The following is a 26,076-nucleotide window of genomic DNA, read 5'->3' as shown; positions in this document are numbered from 1 at the left end:
GCCTCCGTAAGTCAGAGAGGCAAGTGCTGTATTCGCAAAGCATTTGCCTCCTGAGTTGTGGCGTAGCGTAAATGGTCTGGCGTAAGCGCGCCTAATTCAAATGAGGATGAGGTGGGAGTGTTTTATGTAAATTACTCGTGACCCGACGTGATTGACGTTTTTTACGTAGACATATCCCAGTGTGCATTGCTCCAAATTATGCCGTTCCGACGTGAACGTAAATTACGTCCAGCCCGATTCGCGTACGATTTACGCAAACGACGTAAAAAGATAGGCCTGTTCCGACGTCCATACCTTGCATGGGCTGCGCCACCTAGGGAGCAGCTTTATCTTTACGCCGGCGTATCTCTAATGTAAACGGCGTAACTAATTGCGACGGGCGCACGTACGTTTCTGAATCGGCGTATCTAGTCATTTGCATATTCCACGCCAAACTCAATGGAAGCGTCACCTAGCGGCCAGCGTAAATATTGCACCCTAAGATATGATGGCGTAGGAGACTTACACCGCTCGTATCTTAGCATAATTTAAGCGTATCTGGTTTCAAGAATACGCTTAAATTTGCAACGGTGTAGATTCAGAGTTACGACGGCATATCTACTGATACACCGGCGTAAACTTATCTGAATCCACCTATAAAACTTAAACACTTGCAGAAGACTAAAATGGGACTAAAATGAAAATGCCATTTTACTCCTAAGACTAATGCCGGGTACATACGGTCGAAAATTTCGACAAGATTACCGTGGATTTTTTCCCGACAGAATTTTGGCTCAAACTTGTCTTGCATACACACGGTCAAACAAAATTCCGACCGTCAAGAACGTGTTGACGTACAACACTACGTTGAGCCGAGAAAAATTAAGTTCAATGATCCGAGCATGCGTCACTTGATTCCGAGCATGCGTGGTTTTTGGTGCGTCGGAATTGCTTCCAAACGATCGGAATTTCCTACAAGAACTTTTCTTGTCGTAAAATTTAAGAACCAGCTCTCAAATTTTTCATTGACGGAAGTTCTGACAGGAAAAGTCCAATGGAGCCTACACACAGTCGGAATTTCCGACCAAAAGCTCACTTCGAACTTTTCGGAATTTACGATCGTGTGCACGCGGCATAAGACTAAAACTAAATCGAAATGACAGAACGGCCTTGTTTACTGCTAAAAAAGCTCTGGGTGTAAGGGCTACATGAAAGGGCCTGGAGGGCCGGAATCGGCCCGCTGGCCTTGTGTTTGACACCTGTGATTTCGATGCTATCTCCTCAAAAGTTATGAAAATATTTTGTGTCAGAGTTGAATAATGTGTGTAATTCAGACAACAACAGATTTATTCTTTAATCTAAGAAATTCTGTACACTGTTTATAGTTACATTTTATATTTTTACATTATTGCAGGTTTGACCAATTGCCTTTTAGCAGTGAGGAGTCCCAAAGGGTAATGTTCGTGAACAAACCTCGGGATGATAACCACACCATAAAGTTTTGTAAAACTAATGATGTGCCCATAATGGATGAAACAATGAGACTAAGCTCCAAGAGCCTCTCTAAGCCCCAAGAGGAAAGCGACAGATCAAGAGCTTCACAAACTAGAGAAGAAAACACGGTCTACTCTGTCGAAGAAAGGAATGACCTTACTTTCATGAACAAAGGATTAAATGACAACTCTGTTGCAGTGGTTACTATTGATACTGTAGGTGGCATGTTAGACAATAGTGCCAATACAAGTAGCCAATGTAACATCAGCTCTGCAGAGGGCAAAGAACCCAACAGTGATAACAATTATAGACAAGACGCAAATGTCTTCTCAAGCCTAGAAAACCATAGCTTCATCTATGGCAAGATGGACAATAGTCCCTCGTTGGACACTATATCTGAGAACAGTTCCCACTTATGCATCCAGCCTCCCACCAATGTTAGAATAGACAGTGAACCCAATGAAGATACCATTGAAAGACCAGACCCTGTTGAAGGCTCTCAAATGAATGAAGCTGATATCGTAGAAGATATATACACTGATTATTCAACTGCCGAATCAGATGAGAATTCAACCAACTTTGCACTGGATGATAATGACACTGTAGGCAGTAGACTAGATGAGAGTGCCAATGCATGCAGTGAAGGTAACAACTTCTCTCCAGAGATAACTGGACTAGACAATGATAACAGCAATGCCAGTGGGAACCCCTCAAGCCAGATGCTAAAAAGCCATACCTCTATGGGTGACAAGATACGCAATGATTTCATGTTGGACGCAGGACTTAAGGACAGTTCCCCCTTTAGCAGCTGGCCTCATGCCAATGTTACTGTAGACAGTGGACCGCATGTGGATACCTTAGGGTTAGAAAACAATGTAGCAGACAACTCCTCCGTATTAGGCACTTTTGGAATGGATAAAAGCAAGGGCAAAAAATATTCCCAAGATGAAAACAACGGGCCAACAATTTCAAAAGCGGATGAAGAACAAAATGTTGTAATTAGTAGGTTAGACAACTATGCCAGTGCAGGAAGTAGAGGTAACCCCATTTCTGAGGAAGACACAGAAATGGACAAAACAACCTATGAGCGTGATATAGGTATCTTTTCAAGCCAAGATGAAATCAACATCTCAAGAGCTTCCAAAACTGAAGAACAAAATGTACTTAGCACTTACCATGACTCCATAGTTCTTGAAAAGGAAAGAGCTACTTCCTCAAGCCAAGGATCGAATGGCAATTCAATTACTACCTCCTCAAGCCAGATGCTAAAAATCTGTACCATCATGGTTGACAAGACAGACACCAGTTCTTCATTAAGCACTAGATCTAAACAGCCGTACCCCAATGTTACTGTAGACAGTGGACTGTATGAAGATTCCTTAGAAAGACTAAAAACTGGTGTTACAGGGTTAGAAAACAATGTTACAGACAACTCCTCCGTATTAGGCACTTTTGGAATTGATAAAACCAAGGGCAAAAAATATTCCCAAGAGTCCCAAGATGAAAACAACATTCCAACAATTTCCAAAGCTGATGAAGAACAAAATGGCCTCTTTGTTAGCCAAAATGCCGAAGTCATCGAAAATAAATACATCGCTACCTCAAGCCATGAAGATGACAACCCCACTACTTCTGGGTTTATTGATTATGACGCTGTAAATAGTAAGTTAGACAACTGTGCAAGAAGTGGAGGTAACCCCATTTCTGAGGAGGACACAAAACTGGACAACACAACCTGTGAGCGTGATGTAGGTATCTGTTCAAGCCAAGCTGAAAACAACATCTCAAGAGCTTCCAAAACTGAAGAACAAAATGTACTTAGCACTAACCATGACTCCATAGTTCTTGAAAAGGAAAGTGCTGCTTCCTCAAGCCAAGGATCGAATGGTAATTTAATTAACTGGACTGGACTGGATGATAATTACACTGTAGGTGTCAGGTTAGACAACAATGCCAATACAAGCAGCCAAGATAACCTCAGTTCTGCAGAGGCCAAGGAGGTGGAAAGTGGTGGCAAATGTGAATGTGGAATGGATACCTCCTCAAGCCAGGTGCTAAAAAGCTGTACCTCCATTGTTGACAAGACAGACTCCAGTTCTTCGTTAAACACTCAATCTAAACAGCCTTACCTCAATGTTACTGTAGACAGTGGACTGCATGAGGATACCTTAGAAAGACAAAAACCTGATGTTACGGAGTTAGAAAACAATGTAGCAGACAACTCCTCCGTATTAGGCACTTTTGGAATGGATAAAACCAAGGGCAAAAAATATTCCCATGAGTCCCAAGATGAAAACAACGGGCCAACAAATTCCAAAGCTGATGAAGAACAAAATACCCTTTTGGTTAGCCAAAATGCTGAAGTCAATGAAAATAAATACATTGCTACCTCAAGCCATGAAGATGACAACCCCACTAATTCTGGGTTTATTGATTATGACACTGTAAATAGTAAGTTAGACAACTGTGCCAGTGCAGGAAGTAGAGTTAACCCCATCTCTGAGGAGGACACAGAACTGGACAACACAACCTGTGAGCGTGATATAGGTATCTGTTCAAACCAAGCTGAAAACAACATCTCAAGAGCTTCCAAAACTCAAGAACAAAATGTACTTAGCACTGACTGTGACTCCATAGTTATTGAAAAGGAAAGTGCTGCTTCCTCAAGCCAAGGATCTAATGGCAATTCAATTAACTGGACTGGACTGGATGATAATTACACTGTAGGTGTCATGTTAGACAACAGTGCCAATACAAGCAGCCAAGATAACATCAAGGAGGTGGAAAGTGGTGGCAAATGTGAACGTGGAATGGATACCTCCTCAAGCCAGGTGCTAAAAAGCTGTACCTCCATGGTTGACAAGACAGACACCAGTTCTTGGTTAAACACTCAATCTAAACAGCCTTACCTCAATGTTACTATAGACAGTGGACTGCATGAGGATACCTTAGAAAGACAAAAACCTGATGTTACAGGGTTAGAAAACAACGTAGCAGACAACTCCTCAGTATTAGGCACTTTTGGAATGGATAAAACCAAAAAATATTCCCATGAGTCCCAAGATGACAACAACGGGTCAACAATTTCCGAAGCTGATGAAGAACAAAATGGCCTCTTTGTTAGCCAAAATGCTGAAGTCATTGAAAATAAATACATCGCTACCTCAAGCCATGAAGATGACAACCCCACTAATTCTGGGTTTATCGATTATGACGCTGTAAATAGTAAGTTAGACAACTGTGCCAGTGCAGGAAGTAGAGGTAACCCCATTTCTGAGGAGGACACAGAACTACTGGACAACACAACCTGTGAGCGTGATATAGGTATCTGGTCAAGCCAAGATGAAATCAACATCTCAAGAGCTTCCAAAACTGAAGAACAAAATGTACTTAGCACTGACCTTGACTCCATAGTTATTGAAAAGGAAAGTGCTGCTTCCTCAAGCCAAGGATCGAATGGCAATTTAATTAACTGGACTGGACTGGATGATAATTACACTGTAGGTTCCAGGTTAGACAACAGTGCCAATACAAGCATCCAAGATAACATCAAGGAGGTGGAAAGTGGTGGCAACTGTGAACGTGGAATGGATACCTCCTCAAGCCAGACGTTAAAAATCTGCACCTCCATGGTTGACAAGACAGACACCAGTTCTTCATTAAGCACTAGATCTAAACAGCCGTACCCCAATGTTACTGTAGACAGTGGACTGTATGAAGATTCCTTAGAAAGACAAAAAACTGGTGTTACAGGGTTAGTAAACAATGTAGCAGACAACTCCTCCGTATTAGGCACTTTTGGAATGAATAAAACCAAGGGCAAAAAATATTCCCATGAGTTCCAAGATGAAAACAACAGGCCAACAATTTCCGAAGCTGATAAAGAACAAAATGGCCTCTTTGTTAGCCAAAATGCTAAAGTCAATGAAAATAAATACATCGCTACCTCAAGCCATGAAGATGACAACCCCACTCATTCTGGGTTTATCAATCATGACGCTGTAAATAGTAAGTTCGACAACTGTGCAAGAAGTAGAGATAACCCCATTTTTGAAGAGGACACAGAACTGGACAAAACAACCTATGAGCCTGATGTAGGTATCTGGTCAAACCAAGATGAAATCAACATCTCAAGAGCTTCCAAACCTGAAGAACAAAATGTACTTAGCACTGACCATGACTCCATAGTTATTGAAAAGGAAAGTGCTGCTTTCTCAAGCCAGGGATCGAATGGCAATTCAATTAACTGGACTGGACTGCATGAGAATTACACTGTAGGTTCCAGGTTAGAAAACAGTGCCAATACAAGCATCCAAGATAACATCAAGGAGGTGGAAAGTGGTGGCAACTGTGAATGTGGAATGGATACCTCCTCAAGCCAGACGTTAAAAATCTGCACCTCCTTGGTTGACAAGACAGACACCAGTTCTTCGTTAAACACTCAATCTAAACAGCCTTACCCCAATGTTACTGTAGACAGTGAACTGCATGAAACCTCCTGGAAAAGACAAAAACCTGATGTTAGAGGCCGAGAATTCCATCCCAAAGACAAGGCCCTAATGTCACTCACATCTGAAAATTATAACAATAAGAATGAAAACCTTTCCTTTGAATCCCAAGGTGAAATGGTGCCAATATCTTTGAAAACTGAACAAGAAGAAAAGGAATTGGCCGAAACCAATGACAAAAACATTTCCTATGGGTCTCAAGACAAAGAGGGGCCAAGAGGTTTCAAAACTAAAGAAGAACAATGTGAGCTCAATGCTGGTCTTGATATTACGAAAACGAAACACATTGATTACTCAAAGCATACATCATATGACGACTCAGAAAATGTTAGTGATGCTGTAGTTGGTAGACTAGACAACAGTACCAATGAAGACAGAAGAGCTAACACCAGTTCTTCTTTGGACACTGAACTGGACAAAAAGAACAACCATGGGCGTGAAATAAAAATCCAATCAAACCAAGAGCTATTAAACCCTACTTCCATGGGTGACAAGATGGCATCCAATTGCCCATTGGTCACTAGACCTAATAAGAGTTCTTCCTTTAGTAAGTCTTATGCAAATGCTATTGAGGACAGTGAACTCCATGAAGATACCATAGAAGAACAAAAACCTGTTGTTAGAGACTCAGAAAGTCTTGTAGAAGACAAGACCTTTACCGACCTTGAACTGCCTTCTGGAATCTCCTCAGACAGTGAGCCTGAATACCAAGTTTCTAAAATCAACAATACCAACATTGATACCTTCTTAGGCAATGAAGTGGATTTCAAAGCCTCTGAAACTCAAACCCTGGACAACTCTCCTTTTGTGGGCAACCAATTCAATCGCTTTCCAAGCAGTGGCACTTTGCATATGGTGCCAGCAAGTGTGCTTAAATCCAGAAAAAGCAGCAAGTCACAAAATACTAATGATGCTACAAGACAGAGTCATCGAAAACTCAAAATAAAAGTCAGAAGACAAAAGTCACAAAAACTTGTCCGAAACCCAAAATCAAACATCCAAGACAAATCAAAAAGAGTCCTTCAGCCTAAACGTGGAGAAAAGGCTTTCAATGAGACTAATCGAGAAAAGAGAACCCCCATAGCATACACCCCCGAAGATGATGCTAGGTCCTTTAAAGTTAACAGTTATAAGGAGAAAGAAATTGTAACAAGAATGAACCAGTCAATGGAGAGCATCAGACTTATGATATCCGAAAAGCTCAAAGGCAGTTGGGGTAAGTCTAAAAATACCAATTCCAGTTCAATGAATTTGTTTCTTGAAAATATTGTAAATGAGCATCAAAGTGAGTCTCCTTCCTGCCATGTTTGGCAAGGTTGTCTCTTTATGTCAAAAGCAAGCCTGTTTTTTGCAAGTTGCCAGATGCCTATACAGGAAGTCATAGAGGAGCCCAGTTTCCTGATTGTGTTCCTGCACAACATTTATTAGCTATATTACTGTTACCATTACTTTTATCTTCTAAGCCAAAAGCTTACCGCAGTTCTTAATCACCAATAAAGATAGGCATGGCTACCCTTAATTACTGAAATACTTCAATAACCTCAAAGGCAAGTAGCGATTTTTCCCCAACCAATCCCCACCTTTGTTGGAACGATTGTGGACACACTTCTGTCCACACCTTGCCAACTTTTGGAAATATATTTTTGAGTTTATTGCACATTTCGAGCACCGCCAATCCGAGACTGGCTCTATTGGGGGTAAGGATTAGTAAATGGCCTACCAAGTTCCAGACTTTCATAATCCACTTTTTAATGCAGTTAGAGTATCGTTAGCAAGATGGCGGAAGTGTAACTAAATTTGGCCCTGAACTTCATCCAGACTGGCCCACTTTGACAGGTCTCTCCCATGAGGGCCGGACAACTCCCGCATCTCCCCCGGCCACCCAAGCCCCCTCTCCGCCTTCACTAGCCACTAGACGTTCTACTTTATTAGAGTAGAATGGCTGGTACTGGTCCTCTTATAGGCAGTACCAGTGGGAAAGCTAGACATTATTTCACCCGGGGGAAAGAATCAGTTTGGTGCCCCCCCCCCCATGGGACAAGATTGGGCAGAAGTGAGAAACTCCCAGGCCATAGCTGTTGAGTCAGCTGTCTGTCCCCTCCCCCATGCTCCTCTGTCGTCCCCCCTGCTCCTCTGGTCCTCCCCCTGCTTCTCTGTTTCCCCCAGTTGAGCGCTGCGGGGAGGGAGAGGAGGTGAGCGCTGCGGGAAGGGAGAGACAGAGAAGCGGAGGGGGGGCGGCGGTCCGCTGTCAATGAAGTGGCCCACTGAGTCATTGGCCCACCGGGAAACTCCCTGTAGTCCCAATGGCCAGTCCATCCCTGCTTTCCTGATAGGAATAAGCAATCTATAGTCAACAACCCATTTGATTAATATGATGCAGAAGGCGGGGGGGAGGGGGCTGATTTTGATCGATAGTTGGAAGATGCCATCATAACTTATTATGAATCACATCCCTGTTTCCACCATGTAATCTCATAATCGGATCAATCAAGCTACGACTGTATTCACTGTCACTATGGAGCAAAATCTCTGAGGAACGTTTCCAATCCCTTGTTGTATCTATTCCACCAAGAATGAAGGCAAAAGGGGTCCAACCCGCTACTAGAAAGGTGTACCTAATAAAGTGGTCTTGAGTGTAAATCGAGTATAAAACTATTCAGAAGGGAAGTTATGGGAAGTCGATCACTTGCCAATTTGATCTCTTTGACCGAATCGCCCAACAATCGTATTATAAAATGGAAGGTTGTATGGCGCCATTACAATCATTGTTAGAGTCTAAATAAATCCCACCAGTCGGCTCGATTTGTAATTCTTTTTACTCTTATTTTATTCCTTTCTTTGACAGCTGCCGTGGTGAAGTTGTTGGTTTTATTATGGCTGTGTCACCATTGCGTGATACCAGTAGGCGGTAAGTAACATCAGTTGCATTGTATAGATTATGTTTTGTTGGAAGAAAGCCAAACATTTTGTAACATTTATATTAAACAGGATAAATATCCCAATCCGGTGATACCTCGGTTTGCGAGTAACGTGGTATACGAGCGTTTCGCAAGACGAGTTATATTTGTATTTAAATCCTGACTTGATTTGCAAGCGCTATCTCGCAAGACGAGTAGGACTCAAGCCGTTGGTGTATGTATTCCCGTATGTGGCCAGAGGTTCGCTGAGACCCTCTGAGACACTCAAAGCTGGGTGGGGCAGACATAGCGGGCATTGGAGCACTAGAAAGTGCCAAAAGTTTCCGAGTGTCTCAGAGTGTCTCCAGCGCCCCCGCATCTCTGGCCACATGCAGTACTGCATACACCAGCGCCCCCGCACCTCTGACCACATACAGTACTGCATACACCAGCGCCCCCGCACCTCTGACCACATACAGTACTGCATAAACCAGCGCCCCCGCACCTCTGGCCACATACAGTACTGCATACACCAGCGCCCCCACACCTCCGGCCACATACAGTACTGCATACACCAGCGCCCCCCACCTCTGGCCACATACAGTACTGCATACACCAGCGCCCTGCACCTCTGACCACATACAGTACTGCATAAACCAGCGCCCCCGCACCTCTGGCCACATACAGTACTGCATACACCAGCGCCCCCACACCTCTGGCCACATGCAGTACTGCATACACAGGCGCCTCTGCTCCTCTGGCCACATACAGTACTGCATACACCAGCACCCCCACCTCTGGCCACATGCAGTACTGCATACACCAGCGCCCCCCACCTCTGGCCACATACAGTACTGCATACACCTGCGCCCCCCACCTCTGGCCACATGCAGTACTGCATACACCAGCGCCCCCCACCTCTGGCCACATACAATACTGCATACACCAGCGCCCCCACACCTCCGGCCACATACAGTACTGCATACACCAGCGCCCCCGCACCTCTGGCCACATACAGTACTGCATACACCTGCGCCCCCCACCTCTGGCCACATGCAGTACTGCATACACCAGCGCCCCCCACCTCTGGCCACATACAGTACTGCATACACCTGCGCCCCCCACCTCTGGCCACATGCAGTACTGCATACACCAGCGCCCGCCACCTCTGGCCACATACAATACTGCATACACCAGCGCTCGCACCTCTGGCCACATGCAGTGCTACATACACAGGCACCCTGCTCCTCTGGCCACATACAGTACTGCATATACCAGCGCCCCCCCACCTCTGGCCACATACAGTACTGCATACATCAGCGCCCCGCACCTCTGGCCACATACAGTACTGCATATACCAGCGCCCCACCACCTCTGGCCACATACAGTACTGCATACACCAGCGCCCCACCACCTCTGGCCACATACAGTACTGCATACACCAGCGCCCTGCACCTCTGGCCACATACAGTACTGCATACACCAGCGCCCCCACCTCTGGCCACATGCAGTACTGCATACACCAGCGCGCCCCCACACCTCTGGCCACATACAGTACTGCATACACCAGCGCCCCGCTCCTCTGGCCACATACAGTACTGCATACACCAGCGCCCCCCACCTCTGGCCACATACAGTACTGCATACACCAGCGCCCCCGCACCTCTGGCCACATACAGTTCTGTATACACAGGCGCCCCCACACCTCTGGCCACATACAGTACTGCATACACCAGCGCTCGCACCTCTGGTCACATACAGTACTGCATATACCAGCGCCCTGCACCTCTGGCCACATACAGTACTGCATACACCAGCGCCCTGCACCTCTGGCCACATACAGTACTGCATACACCTGCGCCCCCCACCTCTGGCCACATGCAGTACTGCATACACCAGCGCCCCCCACCTCTGGCCACATACAGTACTGCATACACCAGCGCCCCCCACCTCTGGCCACATACAATACTGCATACACCAGCGCTCGCACCTCTGGCCACATGCAGTACTGCATACACAGGCGCCCCTGCTCCTCTGGCCACATACAGTACTGCATACACAGGCGCCCCCACACCTCTGGCCACATACAGTACTGCATACACCAGCGCCCCCCACCTCTGGCCACATGCAGTACTGCATACACCAGCTCCCCCACACCTCTGGCCACATACAGTACTGCATACACCAGCGCTCCCCACCTCTGGCCACATGCAGTACTGCATATACCAGCGCCCCCCACCTCTGACCACATACAGTACTGCATATACCAGTGCCTTGCACCTCTGGCCACATACAGTACTGTATACACAGGCACCCCCACACCTCTGGCCACATACAGTACTGTATACACAGGCACCCCCACACCTCTGGCCACATACAGTACTGTATGCACAGGCACCCCCACACCTCTGGCCACATACAGTACTGCATATACCAGCGCCCCCCACACCTCTAGCCACATACAGTACTGCATACACCAGCGCCCCCCACCTCTGGCCACATACAGTACTGTATACACAGGCACCCCCACACCTCTGGCCACATACAGTACTGCATACACCAGCGCCCTGCACCTCTGGCCACATACAGTACTGCATACACCAGTGCCCCCTCACCTCTGGCCACATACAGTACTGCATATACCAGCGCCCCCCACACCTCTAGCCACATACAGTACTGCATACACCAGCGCCCCCCACCTCTGGCCACATGCAGTACTGCATACACCAGCGCCCCGCACCTCTGGCCACATACAGTACTGCATACACCAGCGCCCCCCACACCTCTGGCCACATACAGTACTGCATATACCAGCACCCCGCACCTCTGGCCACATACAGTACTGCATACACCAGCGCTCGCACCTCTGGCCACATACAGTACTGCATAGACCAGCGCCCCTGGAAACCTCTGGCCACATACAGTACTGCATACACCAGCACCCTGCACCTCTGGCCACATACAGTACTGCATAGACCAGCAGTGGTTGTGGAACGAATCATCTGAGTTTCGATTACTTCCTATGGGGAAACTCGCTTTGATATACAAGTGCTTTGGATTACAAGCACGCTTCTGGAACAAATTATGCTCTTAGTTCAAGGTATTACAGTACATTCAACTTTGCTACCAGGGCTGATTCATGCCATCTGGTGCTCACTGTCTTGTGCCAAAACCACCCTTCCTGATTCTGATTATTAATTTGTTGTACCCACAAGCTCTTAATTTCATACAAATGAGTAATTAATTAATTAAAAACCTGCCCCAAGCAAATAACCCGCCCTGGCTAATTACAAGTCTACACAAATAAATTACTGACAAGTCACAACACACACATTACACCACAGCCACTGTATTCTATAGAAAAGCCACCTTTGTCATCCTGGAGATCTACTGACATTGCCGAGGCTGAGATGATGGGCCAGATTCTCAAACAAGTTACGCCGGTGTATCTACTGATACACCGGCGTAAATCGAAATTCCCGCCGGCGTATCATTGTTTTGTATTCACAAAACAAGATACGCCGGATTTAGGCTAGGATCCGACTAGTGTAAGTCACTTACACCGTCGGATCCTAAATGTAATTCGCCGCCGGCCGCTAGGTGGCGTTTACGTTCAGGTCTCATTTGTTTATGCAAATGAGCCTGATACGCCGATTCCCGAAAGGAAATCGCGTCGCGTAACCGTCGCCAACGTCGTTTGCGTAAGCGTAAGGTTACCCCTGCTATACGAGGGGTAACCTTACGCCAGTCCCACGTATGCCATGTTAAGTATGGCGTCGGGTCCGCGTCGTCTTTTCTCGTCGGGTACGTCGTTTCCCTAAGTCGTTCTTGAATACGACTTTACGTCAATGACGCACACGTCGGCGTCATTGACGTTTTTCCGCCGAGAACTGGAGCATGCGCACTGGGCTATTTTTAGCCCGGCGCATTTGCGCAGTTCGATCGAAACGGGGGCGCGCTTAATTTAAATATAAGCCGCCCCCTTTGAAATACGCGGGGATACGCCGGGCCAATTACACTACGCCGCCCCAAACTACGGAGCAAGTGTTTGGGGAATACAGCACTTGCTCCTGTAGGTTGGGGCGGCGTAGAGTAAATGGCTTACGCGACGCCCGCCGGAAATCTACGGTAATATGGCCCGATGTTATCATCTAAACTGATACATTGCCTAGCATATATTAAGTCAATATATATATATATATATATATATATATATATATATATATATATATATATACCTGATGCTAGATCCACTTTAAAAGATCAGCCTTCATTTTTATTTATTGAATTTACACCAAAAGCTGCCTGATTCCACAATGATGTGCAGTGGTCAGATCAGTAAAAAAGAAATCCACTTGCCTAGCATGGACTCCTGTTCTGAGAGACTATGGGGGGGGGGGGGTGACCAGGGGCAGACTGGCCATTCGGGCATTGCCCGAGGGCCCCATGCCACTAGGGGTCCCCATCAGGGTTGCCAGCCTCAGTAAAACCAGGGACAGTATGTCAAAATCAGTGTTTTTTTTTACATCTGTCCCTGAAATGTCCCTTACCGAGATCCTTTTGGGCTAAAAATCTCAAGATTATAGCTGCCCCGCCTCTCCAATACCTTCTCAGTGTGTGTGTGTGTATACTGTGTGTATATTCTGTGTATGTATACTGTATGTGTGTATGTATACTGTGTGGCCCCATAATCAATTGCCTGGGGGCCCCATAATCTCCTATTGCCCGGGGGCCCCATAATCTCCTATTGCCTGGAGTCCCCATAATCTCCTATTTCCCGGGGGCCCATAATCTCCTATTGCCTGGAGTCCCCATAATCTCCTATTTCCCGGGGGCCCATAATCTCCTATTTCCCGGGGGCCCATAATCTCCTATTTCCCAGGGGCCCATAATCTCCTATTGCCCTGGGACCCACGATCTCCTATTGCCCAGGGGCCCCATAATCTCCTATTTCCCGGGAATCTATAATCCCCTATCGCCTGGGGGCCCCATAATCTCTTATTGCCCGGTTCCCGGTGCGCGACTAATGTGTGTTCTCAGTACAGTTCCCCTTACACAACTTCAGGCATGGGCCCCCTGGAGCAGAGAACCGGGGGGGGGGGGGGGGGGGAGCTGCCGCCTCAAATTGAGAAGCGGGGGGGGGGGGGGGGGTTGGGGGGGTTGCCCTGAGGATCTCTGAGCCCCTTACAAAATATATATATAAAAAAAAGGGGGGTTGCCACCCGGGGCCCTGGGGACCTCTGGGCCCTTTAATAAAAACAAACAAAAAATATATATATAAAAATAAAAAAAAGGGGGGTTGCCAATCCGGAGCCCTGGGGACCTCTGGGCCCTTTAATAAAAAATATAAAAAAAAGGATGGTTGCCATCCGGGGGCATGCGGACCTCTAGGCCCTTTAACCACTTACCCCCCAGACCATATTGCTGCCCAAAGACCAGAGTACTTTTTGCGATTCGGCACTGCGTCGCTTTAACAGACAATTGCGCGGTCGTGCGACATGGCTCCCAAACAAAATTGGCGTCCTTTTTTTCCCACAAATAGAGCTTACTTTTGGTGGTATTTGATCACCTCTGTGGTTTTTAGTTTTTGCGCTATAAACAAAAATAGAGAGCCAATTTTGAAAAAAATGAATATTTTTTACATTTTGCTATAATAAATATCCCCCAAAAATATATAAAAAAACATTTTTTTTCCTCAGTTTAGGCCGATACGTTTTCTTCTACATATTTTTCGTAAAAAAAAATCGCAATAAGCGTTTATTGATTGGTTTGCGCAAAAGTTATAGCGTTTACAAAATAGGGGGTATTTTTATGTCATTTTTATTATATTTTTTTTACTAGTAATGGCGGCGATCAGCGTTTTTTTTTTTCGGTATTGCGACATTATGGCGGACACTTCGGACACTTTTGACACATTTTTGGGACCATTGGCATTTTTATAGCGATCAGTGCTATAAAAATGCACTGATTACTGTAAAAATGTCACTGGCAGGGAAGGGGTTAACACTAGGGGGCGGGGAAGGGGTTAAGTATGCCTGGGTGTGTTCTTACTGTGGGGGGGGGGGGGTGGCCTCACTAGGGGAAACACTGATCCTCGGTTCATACATCATACATTGTATGAACAGAAGATCAGCATTTCCCCTGCTGACAGGACAGGGAGCTGTGTGTTTACACACACAGCTCCCGGTCCCCGCTCTGTAACGAGCGATCGCGTGTGCCCGGCGGCGATCGCACCCGCCGGGCACACGCACGGGAGTCAGGGGCGAGCGGGCGGCGCGCGCGCGCCCCTAGTGGCGGCTGGGAGAGAGGACGTCATATTACGTGCTCTCGCCCAGCAGAGCCACCTTGTGGACGTATAATGACGGTGCGCGGTCGGCAAGTGGTTAATAAAAACAAAAAAAAATAAAAAAAAATTGTAATTTTTTTTAAAAAAAGGGGGGTTACCATCCGAGGCCCTAGGGACCTCCGGGCCCCTTACAGGTGTACTGCCTGTACCCCCTGATGGTGGCCCTGCAGAGGAACACCGATCGGTCTCCTCCCCTTGTGAGTCCCTGCCCCCTGTAGTTAGAATCACTCCCTAGGACACACATTCAACCCCTTGATCGCCCCCTAGTGTTAACCCCTTCCCTTGCCAGTGACAATTGTACAGTAATCAATGCAGTTTTATAGCACTAATCGCTGTATAAATGTGAATGGTCTCCAAAACTGTGTCAAAAGTGTCCGATGTGTCCGTCGCAATGTCACGGTCACAATAAAAAAAAATCGCAGATCGCCTCCATTACTAGTAAAAAAATAAATATAAATAAAAATGCCATAAATCTATCCCCTATTTTGTTGACGCTATAACTTTTGCGCAAACCAATCAATAAACGCTTTTTGAGATTTTTTTTTACCATAAATATGTAGAAGAATACGTATCGGTCTAAACTGAGGAAAAATATGATATTTATTAAATCAAAAAGTTAAAAATATTGCTTTTTTTCCTAAATTGTCGCTCTATTTTTGTTTATAGCGCAAAAAAATAAAAACCTGCAGAGGTGATCAAATACCACCAAAAGAAAGCTCTATTTGTGGGGGTAAAAAAAACATAAAGGGCCAGATTCAGAAAGCCACACGCAAAGTTGCGGCGGCGTAACTTTTCTTATTTACATTAAGCCGCCGCAACTTAACACGCAAGTGCTGTATTCACAAAGCACTTGCGTGTTAAGTTGCGGCGGCGTAGCGTAAATTGGGCGGCCTAATTCAAAATAGGCGGGTAGGGGGCGTCTCCTATTTAAATTAGGCGCGTTCACGCGCCGAACGTACTGCGCATGCGCCGGCCTTGGAAAAATACCAATACTCATGTTCAGAATTATGACGGTGTTTTCGACGGGAACGTAATCGACGTAAATCCCCATTCACGGAACGAGTTACGCAAACAACGTAAAAATTTTCTAATTTTCCGCGGTCACGACGTCCATACTTAACATAGGATGCGCCTGCTTTGGGCAGCTTTATCTTTACGCCGGGAAAACCCTTTACGTAAACGGCGTTAAGTGACTGCGTCGGGCCCGCGTACTTTCGTGAATTGGAGTATCTCGCTGATTTACATATTCTCTGCGTAAATCAGCGAGAACGCCCCCAGCGGCCATTTTAAAATTGCAATTAAAGCGGAGGTACACCGGTACAATATACTTTTTCCCCATAGATTGATGCTCGTTTTGTCTAGGGGAATCGGCTATTTGTTTTAAAATATGAGCTGTACTTACCCGTTTACGAGATGCATCTTCTCCGCCGCTTCCGGGTATGGGCTGCGGGACTGGGCGTTCCTATTTTGATTGACAGTCTTCCGAGAGGCTTCCGACGGTCGCATCCATCGCGTCACGATTTTCCGAAAGAAGCCGAACGTCGGTGCGCAGGCGCAGTATAGAGCCGCACCGACGTTCGGCTTCTTTCGGCTACGAGTGACGCGATGGATGCGACCGTCGGAAGCCTCTCGGAAGACTGTCAATCAAGAAGGAACGCCCGCTCCCGAAGACCCATACCCGGAAGCGACGGAGAAGATGCATCTCGAAAACGGGTAAGTACGGATCATATTTTAAAACAAATAGCCGATTCCCCTAGACCGAACGAGCAGGAAGCTAAGGGGATTGTTTAAAAAAATATATTAATGGGTGAACTCCCGCTTTAAGATCCGGCGGTGTAATACAATTACGCCTGTCAGATCTTTGCTGCAAACCGGCTTATCTTGTTTTCTGCATACAGAAAAACAGATAGGCCGGCGCAAAGTGTGAGTTGTGGCGGCGTATCACTGATACGCCGGCATAACTCTTTCTGAATCTAGGCCAAAGATTTTATTTGGGTATAGTGTTGCATGACCGCGCAATTGTCATTCAAAGTGCGACAGCGCTAAAAACGAAAAAATTGGTCTGAGCAGGAAGGGGGTGAAAATACCCCGTATTGAAGTGGTTAAAGTAGCACAGTGTTGAATAGCAAAAAAAATAAATCCTGGGCGTGAAGGGGGGATCGAGGTGGTTAATAAAATAACTAAACATGATTTGTTATTTGTGCTCCTCAACAGCCACCCCAATCCAACCCACCCCGGAACTGCCATTGACGCAATGGCGGCGGCACACGTTCTGCACAGATGGATATCCCCTCATTAATGAGACTTTGATCATCAACATGGAACACAGAACGGATCCAGGATGTATGTTTCGTGCCCCAGCTGTGCCATACTTTTACAACTGTTCTAAATTCAATGCCTTAGTCTTCTTCATCAATGCAACCTGCCTGGAAATGTTCACCACGTACCTGCAAATCTGGAGCTGGGTTTTGGAATATGGCGCAGTCTACCATGGAAAGGACCTTACATCAGTTCGTGGAGGTGAGAGATATGGACCAAATCTGGGATTCGTTATGTACTGTAAGAAAATGCATGCCAGTACGTCAGATACAACAACACCTTCCAGGGGAAAGGGGCTCCTCCTTCTTCAGGGCTTCAAATAAAATAGACAGATGGAATTGAGGCTGGATTGGGGCTAGCGTGTCCTGGTAGCTCAATCCAGCCAGCTGGTAATCATAGATGTGCGCACATTTTTGTTGGGGGGCGCAAACAAACGAAAAAACAAACAAACAATTGCAGCCTCACTGTGCCCATCAAACTCAGCTCCTGTGCCCATTAATTGCCGCCACTGTGCCCATCAATTGCAGCCACTGTGCCCATCAATTGCAGCCACTGTGCCCATCAATTGCAGCCACTGTGCCCATCAAACATAGCCACTGTGCCCATCAATTGTCATGACTGTGCCATCAAATGCAGCCACTGTGCCCATCAATTGTTGCCACTGCAACTGTAGTGGAAGCAGGCACCGCCTACAGGCAGGGCCATTTGAAGGAATTTGGGGGCCCCAAGCAAAATGGACAACGACAGGGCGGGGTTGAGAAGCTTGGGGATGTGCTGCTGTCGGAAATGACATCCGAGTCTTTTCAAGTTCAGAAGCGGGGGTGGGGGGGTTCGGCCGCTACCGAAAATGGCTTCTTAGTTTTTCCTCCACCCTCATCCTCCTTCCTCCTCCCTCATCCTCCTTCCTCCTCCCGTGCAGCGAGCGAGTTGCGAGGGAGGGGGGGCCCAGCATGCCAGATCGGGGGCCCCAGGCCAGCTCTGGGGCCCCAAGCAATTGCTTGGTTTGCCTGTCCTGTCCTGTCCTGTCCTGCCTACAGGAGATGGGCAACTTTGCTCTGAATTCAGAAGCAGTGCAGCATTGTTGCCGCCCCATCACAGGAAGCTGCATTAAATCGGTGTTCTGCCCAAAAAAAATTTAAATAAAAAAACAGCAGCAGCTACAGATACTACAGCTGCTGATTTTTAATAATGGGACACTTACCTGTCCTGGAGTCCAGCGATGTCGGCACCGTAGCGGATGTTTCCATCAGCTGTTGGGTGCTGCCGCCACCATTGCGAGTAAGGGAACCCGGCAGTGTAGCCTTTTTGCTTCACGCCAGGGAACCCTACTGCACATGCGCTAGCCTCCTTCCTCTATCCTACTGGCCCCGCGGCCTGGGGAGGGAGGAGGTGGGAGCCGTGACGTCAATATCCGCGGCTGAGGCTCCCGGAAGTGGGAAAGGATACCTGTCAAAGGTATCCTGTCTCCCCTCCCCCCGAAAAGGTGCCAATTGTGGCATCGGAGGGGGGGAGGAATCAGATGAGCGGACGTTCCACTTTAGGGTGGAAATCCGCTTTAAGTGGAATCCAATGGCGGGAACAACAGTCTCTGGGCTGTCATTTGCCCGATAGCTTTCACAATTCACTGAACCACCTACCCCCCTGGTGGTGCTACCTTCAGGGTCTCTCGTCCCTCTAGGGCAGGAGTCTCCAAACTGCTGCCCGAGGGCCAGATGTGGCCCTTTGCTAGCCTTTAGCCAGCCCTTGGGGCATTATTCGTCCCACTTATACCAACAATGGAGCACTATTTCTTCCACCAATACCAATGATGGGATACTATTCCTGCTACTAATAGGGGCACTACCCCTCCTCTTATTGAAAAACAACCCTGAGGCCATATTTATTCTCACTGGCAGAGGCGGCTCTTTAATTAAGCAAATTAGGCGACAGGGGACCTTAACGTTGCTGTTCTCAGGCAGCGTTAAGAGCCCTGACTCAGGAGCCTCCAGCATCCCTAACAACCAGTGAATATCGGAGACACCACCCCCTTGCAATGTCAATGACCCAGCATGCCCTCAGTCAATGACGTCACAACCGGGCGAGTTCACCATGTGACATCACCGGGTGGCCCCCGCCCCTTAGTTATTAAAGAGCAGGATCCAGGGTCCGCCTTGTTAAAGGGGGCTTCCAGATTCCGATAAGCCCCCTGCCCGCAGACCCCCACAACCAGGGTCAGGGTTGTGGGGAAGAGGCTCTTGTCCTTGAATTATTTTTCCCCAAGTTTTGCCTAAGGCCTCACAAAGCCTAGAGCCGCCTCTGCTCACTGATGCCGAGCCCGGGACATTTTTTCAGCCCCTGCTGGGCACAATACGACCCTCCTAAAGTCTAAAGGACAATAAATTGGCCCTTTATTTGAAAAGTTTGGAGACCCCTGCTCTAGGGTAACAATGGAACTTTGAACATGCAGTCCTTGAGTAGCTTAAGTGTTTTTGAAAATAATTTTTTTAGCGTTGACCTTAATGTCTATGTCTGTTGATTTCTCTAGAGCTGTTTCCTCATGAACACGTCATGGCCAAAGTTCATCAGTATGAAGGTGGTGATGGTCCTCAAGGTAGAAGTTACATACCAGCAACCCCGACACCGCTTTTTACTAATGGAACAACCAGCGAGCCGTTGGACAGGCCCACTCGGTCAAGAATCTTTTGCCTATTGCCTATTATTGCAGTTACACTCTTGGTTTTGGTGCTGCTTGGGTACTACTTTCTCAAAAGGTAGGTTAAAGTCAAACCAGATCCACAGCAGAAATATATATATGTGTGTGTGTGTGGAGATATTTTCTATGGGGCAGATCCACAAAGCGAGTACGCCGGCGTATCTACTGATACGCCGGCGTACTTTCAAATTTCCTGCGTCGTATCTTTGTTTTGAATCCTCAAAACAAGATACGACGGCATCTGGGTTAGATCCGACAGGCGTACGGCTTCGAATCTAAGATGCAATTCTTCGGCTGGGTGGCGTTCCTGTCGTTTTCCGCGTCGAAAAGGCAAAATAGCTATTTCCGACGATCCACGAACGTACGAGCGGTCGTCACATTCTTTTACGTCGCCTCTAGACGGCTTTTTCCGACGTATAGTTAAAGCTGCTGTTTTGTGGCGTATAGTTAGACTTGCTATGTTAAGTATGGCCGTCGTTCCCGCGTTTAATTTAAATTTTTTGTTTTGTTTGCGTAAGTCGTTAGTGAATCGCGGGATGGACGTAATTTACGTCCAAGTCTAAACAATGACGTCATTGCGACGTCATTTCGCGCAATGCACGGCGGGAAATTTAGTGACAGGGCATTCGCAGTTAGTTTGGCGCGGGGACGTGCTTCATTTAAATGAAACACGCCCCCTACCCGCCCAACTTGAATTCCGTGCCGTTACGCCGCTTGAGATACTCTACGCCGCCGTAACTTACGGTGCAAAATCTTTATGGATTCGAACCAAAGCCAGGTAAGGTACGGCGGCGTAGCGTATCTCAGATACGATGCGCCGGGGCAGATCTTTGTGGATCTGCCCCTATATGTATATAGAAGAAACTAATCTGTAGTAGTTACATCCAATCAAAGGCATGATAATATTTAGTAAATTCCCCAATACTGCTAAAAAAAAAAAAAAAAAATGGCATTTACAAAATGTTTGCATTGAAGCCTGCAACTGCATTCAGGTCCACCATCAGGAATTTTGGGGCCCCTTACACAGCTTTAGGCATGGGCCCCCTGGGGCAGAGAACCGGGGGGGTGGGTGCTGCCGCCGCTAATTGAGAAACGGGGGATCCCGCCGCTAATTGAGAGATTGAGAAACCGGGGGATGCCGCAAGTTGAGAAGCGGGGGGATTCCCTGGGGATTTTATAAAAAAAAAAAAGGGGGGGTTGCCATCCGGGGCCCTGGAGACCTCTGGGCCCCTTACAAATAAATAAGAAATAAAAAAAATAAAAATGTTATAAAAAGAGGGGGGGGGGTTGCCATCCGGGGCCCCTTACAAAAAAATAAGAAATACAAAAAATAAAAATGTTATAAAAAGAAGGGGGGGGGGGGGGGTTGCCATCCGAGGCCCTGGGGATCTCCAGGCCCCTTACCAAAAGAAAAAAAAATGTTTTTATAAAAAACAAAAAGGGGGTTGCCATCCGGGCCCCTTACAGGTGTACTGCCTGTACCCCCCTGATGGCGGCCCTGACTGCATTCAGAGCATCATGGGTTCAAAGGCCAAGCCTTGCAGTGATAAAGTCCCGGATTTCTTTTTCTTAGAGAATAGGTGCGGGTACTCCCCGCTTCTGAGTCACCGCTTGTCTCCGCCCCTACCCATCTCCCAATACTGCCCCACAGAAGTAAGTATCATTACCACTTCCATACCGGGCATTTTCACCCCCTTCCTTCCCAGACCAATTTTTAGTTTTCAGCGCTGTCGCACTTTGAATGACAATTGCGCGGTCGTGCAACACTGTACCCAAATGACATTTGTTATGTTTTTTCCCCCCATAAATAGAGCTTTCTTTTGGTGGGATTTGATCACCTCTGCGGTTTTTATTTTTTGCGCTATAAACAAAAGAAGAGCTACAATTTTTAAAAAAACACAAGGGGCCATATTCTCATAGAAGTTACGATGGAGTATCTCAGGATACTCCATCGTATCTCTCTTTTTTGGCCCGTGTATCTATGCGACTGATTCTTAGAATCATTTTCGCATAGATACACTTAAGATCCGCCATCTGTAAGTCACTTACACTGGCGGATCTTAAATGTAATGACGCCGGCCGCCGCTAGATGGCATTTACGTGAAGGACTCATTTGCGTATGCAAATGATCCTTCTACGCCGATTCCCGAACGAGTTCGCGTCGCGTAACCGTCGCTAACGTCGTTTGCGTAAGCGGAAATTTAGTCCTGCTATATGAGGAGTAAGTTTCCGCAAGTCCCACGTAGGCCATGTTACGGATGGCGTCGGGTCCGCGTCGTATTTTTTCGTCGGGTACGTCGTTTCCGTAAGTCGTTCTTGAATACGACTTTACGTCAATGACGCACACGTCGGCGTCATTGACGTTTTCCGCCGAGAACTGGAGCATGCGCACTGGGCTTTTTGAAGCCCGGCGCATGCGCAGTTCATTAGAATCGGGGGCGCGCTTAATTTGAATACAAGCCGCCCCCTTGGAGATCCGCCAGGCTACGCTGGGGCATTTACACTCCGCCGTCCCAACTTACGGAGCAAGTGTTTGGGGAATACAACACCTGCTCCTGTAAGTTGGGACAGCGGAGTGTAAGTGCCTTAAGCGCAGCCCACGGATTTTTAGAGAGAATATGGGCCATAATTTTTTACTTTTTGATTTAATAAATATCACAATTTTTATTTTATTTTAAATTTTTCCTCAGTTTAGGCCGATATGTATTCTTTTACATATTTTTGGTAAAAAAAAAACACAATAAGCGTTTGATTGGTTTGCGCAAAAGTTATAGCGTCTACAAAATAAGGGATAGATTTATGGCATTTTTTTTTTTTTTTACTAGTAATGGCGGCGATATGCGATTTTTATTGTGACCGTGACATTGCGACAGACATATCGGACACTTTTGACACTTTTTTGGGACCATTCACATTTATACAGCGATTAGTATAAAATGCGTATATATGCGGTATAATTGGTGGTATAAATATTAGTATAAATGCGATTAAAAATGCACTGATTACTGTGTAAATGTGACTGGCAGGGAAGGGGTTAACACTAGGGGTCCTTAAGGTGTTAAGTGTGTTACCTAGGGAGTGATTCTAAAAGTGTAGGGGGGAGGGGACTCACAAGGGGAGGAGACCAATCGTTGTTCCTCTGTACTGGGAACACACCATTGGTCTCCTCTGACAGGATGTGGATCTGTGTGTTTACACACACAGATCCACGGACCTGCTGTGATTGTGGGCAATCGCGAGTGCCCGTCAGACATCGCGGTCCCCGGGCACGCGCGATGCGGCACGCCTCCTAGCCGCCTGGGAAGCTCAGGACGTCATATGACGTCCACCCGGAGGGAGGGTTCCCGCCGACGTCATTATACAATGACAATTTGTTCCGCATTGACTTCAATGGTATGCAATACCGCATGTGACCAGAGGTGGGGAGGGGGCGCCGGAGAGCCTCGGAAACACACGGAAAGGCCCGAGGACATCTCGGCTGACCTCAGCAAACCTCGGAAAGGAGTATTTCCGCGTCTTTACGAGCATTTCTGAACGGCGCAGATCTGCTCCGGCGCCCTCCCACCTCAGGCCAAACGCGGTACTGCACACCGCTTTGGCTTGGAGACAACAGACAACACTCGCAAAGCGAGTTAGGATTTTTTTAAATACAGCGCTCGTATTGCGAAACGCTCGTTAACCGTGTAACTCGCAATCCAAGGTTCCACTGCATTGTGCTTTTGGTTAGAGATTGTCTTTAATATAAATAGTTCTTTATTACTTTCTATGTTTCAGATGTAAGAACAAACCCAAAACTCCGTCCCCAACATCTAATGGCATTGAATTACAAGTCAACAAACAAGATGGAGATGATACCAACCGAGGCCTTCTCTCTAATGGAACATCGGAACCCCCAACTCAAGAACCAGAAGGCTGAGACCTAATTCCTAATACGGGACACAGAGAACAATCTTCTCAGACTCTTCATATCTCTATATTATATCATTTCTAAAGCCAAGTCGAGCAAAAGACCTCAGTCTCCTAAAACCGTACATCTGAGAAGGCCTGGATGGCAAATCCAAGAGAAGACCGCACTGGTTTCCAGGTATTGGTAAGTATCTGATTTTTAAAGAGTCAGCAGCTACAAATACCGTACAAATAGGGCCAGATTCAGGGCCAGATTCAGGTAGGAGATACGCCGTTGTATCTCTGAGTGTGCGCCGTCGTATCTCTGAGTGTGCAGCGTCGTATCTCTGAGTGTGCGGCGTCGTATCTCTGAGTGTGCGGCGTCGTATCAATGCGCCTGATTCTTAGAATCAGTTACGCATAGATTTGACTAAGATACGACCGGCATAAGTCTCCTACGCCGTCGTATCTTAACTGCATATTTACGCTGGCCGCTAGGGGCGTGTACGCTGATTTACGCCTAGAATATGTAAATCAGCTGGATACGCCTATTCACGAACGTACGCCCGGCCGTCGCAGTACAGATACGCCGTTTACGTAAGGCATAAAGTTACCCCTGCTATATGAGGCGCAGCCAATGTTAAGTATGGACGTCGGGCCAGCGTCGAATTTTCCGCCGTTTACGTCGTTTGGGTAAGTCGTTCGCGAATAGGGCTGGGCGTAATTTACGTTCACGTCGAAAGCATTGGCTTTTTGCGGGTTAATTTGGAGCATGCGCATTGGCATACTTTCACGGACGGCGCATGCGCCGTTCGGAAAAAGCGTCATTTACGTGGGGTCACAATAGATTTACATAAAACACACCCACATCTTCCACATTTGAATTAGGCGGGCTTACGCCGGCCTATTTACGCTACGCCGCCGCAACTTACGGACCAAGTGCTTTGTGAATACTGCACTTGCCTGTCTAAGTTGCGGAGGCGTAGCGTAAATAGGATACGCTACGCCCGCACACAAATGCGCGCTCCCTACCTGAATCTACCCCATACTGTTTAAAATGCTGTAGCTGCTGACTTTTAAAAATCAGATACTTACCGTATATACTCGAGTATAAGCCGACCCGAATATAAGCCGAGGCACCTAATTTTACCACAAAAAAATGGGAAAACTTATTGACTCGAGTATAAGCCTAGGGTGTCCAGATGTGCCTCACTGTGTCCATGCCTCACTGTGCCCATGCCTCACTGTGTACATGACTAGACTTACGTTTAACATGGGAGTCTATGGAAGGGGTGCCCGGCTTTGAAAAATCGGTGCTCCCCGGCCGTAGGTCCCCCGGACAACAAACTTTGCACACTTGTAGAGGAAGAGTGGGCCTAAACGTGTGCTACAGGGGACCTACGGCCGGCCGGTACCGGGTCCCCAAAGTCTGGGAGATCAGGCGCAAAAAGGTGACTCAGGGCCAGATTCACGTAGAATTGCGGCCGTGTAACGTAACCCGTTTACGTTACACCGCCGCAAGTTTTCAGTGTAAGTGCCCCGATCCACAAAGCACTTACCTGCAAACTTGCGGCGGTGTATCGTAAACAGGTCCGGCGCAAGCCCGCCCAATTCAAATGGGGCGTGTACCATTTAAATTAGGCGCGCTCCCGCGCCAGACGTACTGCGCATGCTCAGTTTTGAAATTCCCGCCGTGCTTTGCGCGATGTGACGTCATTTTTTAGAACGGCCACGTGCGTAGCGTCCATTCGTATTCCTGGACGTCTTACGCGAAAACAAAAAAAAATTGAAATTCGACCCGGGAACGACGGCCATACTTTAACATGGCTCGACTCAAGTTGAGCCATGTTAAAGCAGGTGTAAATTTGCGACGGGAAAAAATTACTAGTGACGACGTAACGACGGGAAAAACCTTTGCGGATCGCCGTAAATCCTCATTTGCATACCCGACGCTGG

At 47.1% G+C, this 26,076-nt stretch overlaps 1 protein-coding gene across 2 annotated transcripts in view; it reads left to right on the top strand.

Annotated features, from left to right (window-relative positions):
• LOC120916286 (serine-rich adhesin for platelets-like) overlaps positions 1-24,374 on the top strand; it is a 70,512-nt gene extending 46,138 nt beyond the window's left edge. Inside the window, exons 3-8 of one of the 2 annotated variants that reach the window (XM_040327168.1) lie at positions 1,394-3,405; positions 4,201-7,197; positions 8,827-8,889; positions 17,439-17,744; positions 20,068-20,293; positions 24,010-24,374. In XM_040327168.1, coding sequence (XP_040183102.1) covers positions 1,394-3,405; positions 4,201-7,197; positions 8,827-8,889; positions 17,439-17,744; positions 20,068-20,293; positions 24,010-24,151 — 5,746 coding nt within the window. In that variant the 3' untranslated portion in view covers positions 24,152-24,374. Of the gene's footprint in view, positions 1-1,393; positions 7,198-8,826; positions 8,890-17,438; positions 17,745-20,067; positions 20,294-24,009 lie in introns of both variants that reach the window. The other variant, XM_040327167.1, reaches the window with a different exon arrangement.
• The last annotated feature ends 1,702 nt before the right edge of the window (positions 24,375-26,076 follow it).

This window comes from Rana temporaria, chromosome 10, assembly GCF_905171775.1.
Source record: "Rana temporaria chromosome 10, aRanTem1.1, whole genome shotgun sequence".
Lineage (NCBI taxonomy): Eukaryota > Metazoa > Chordata > Amphibia > Anura > Ranidae > Rana > Rana temporaria.
The sequence above is the reverse complement of the archived record's forward strand: the minus strand, read 5'-3'. Positions and strand labels throughout refer to the sequence as shown.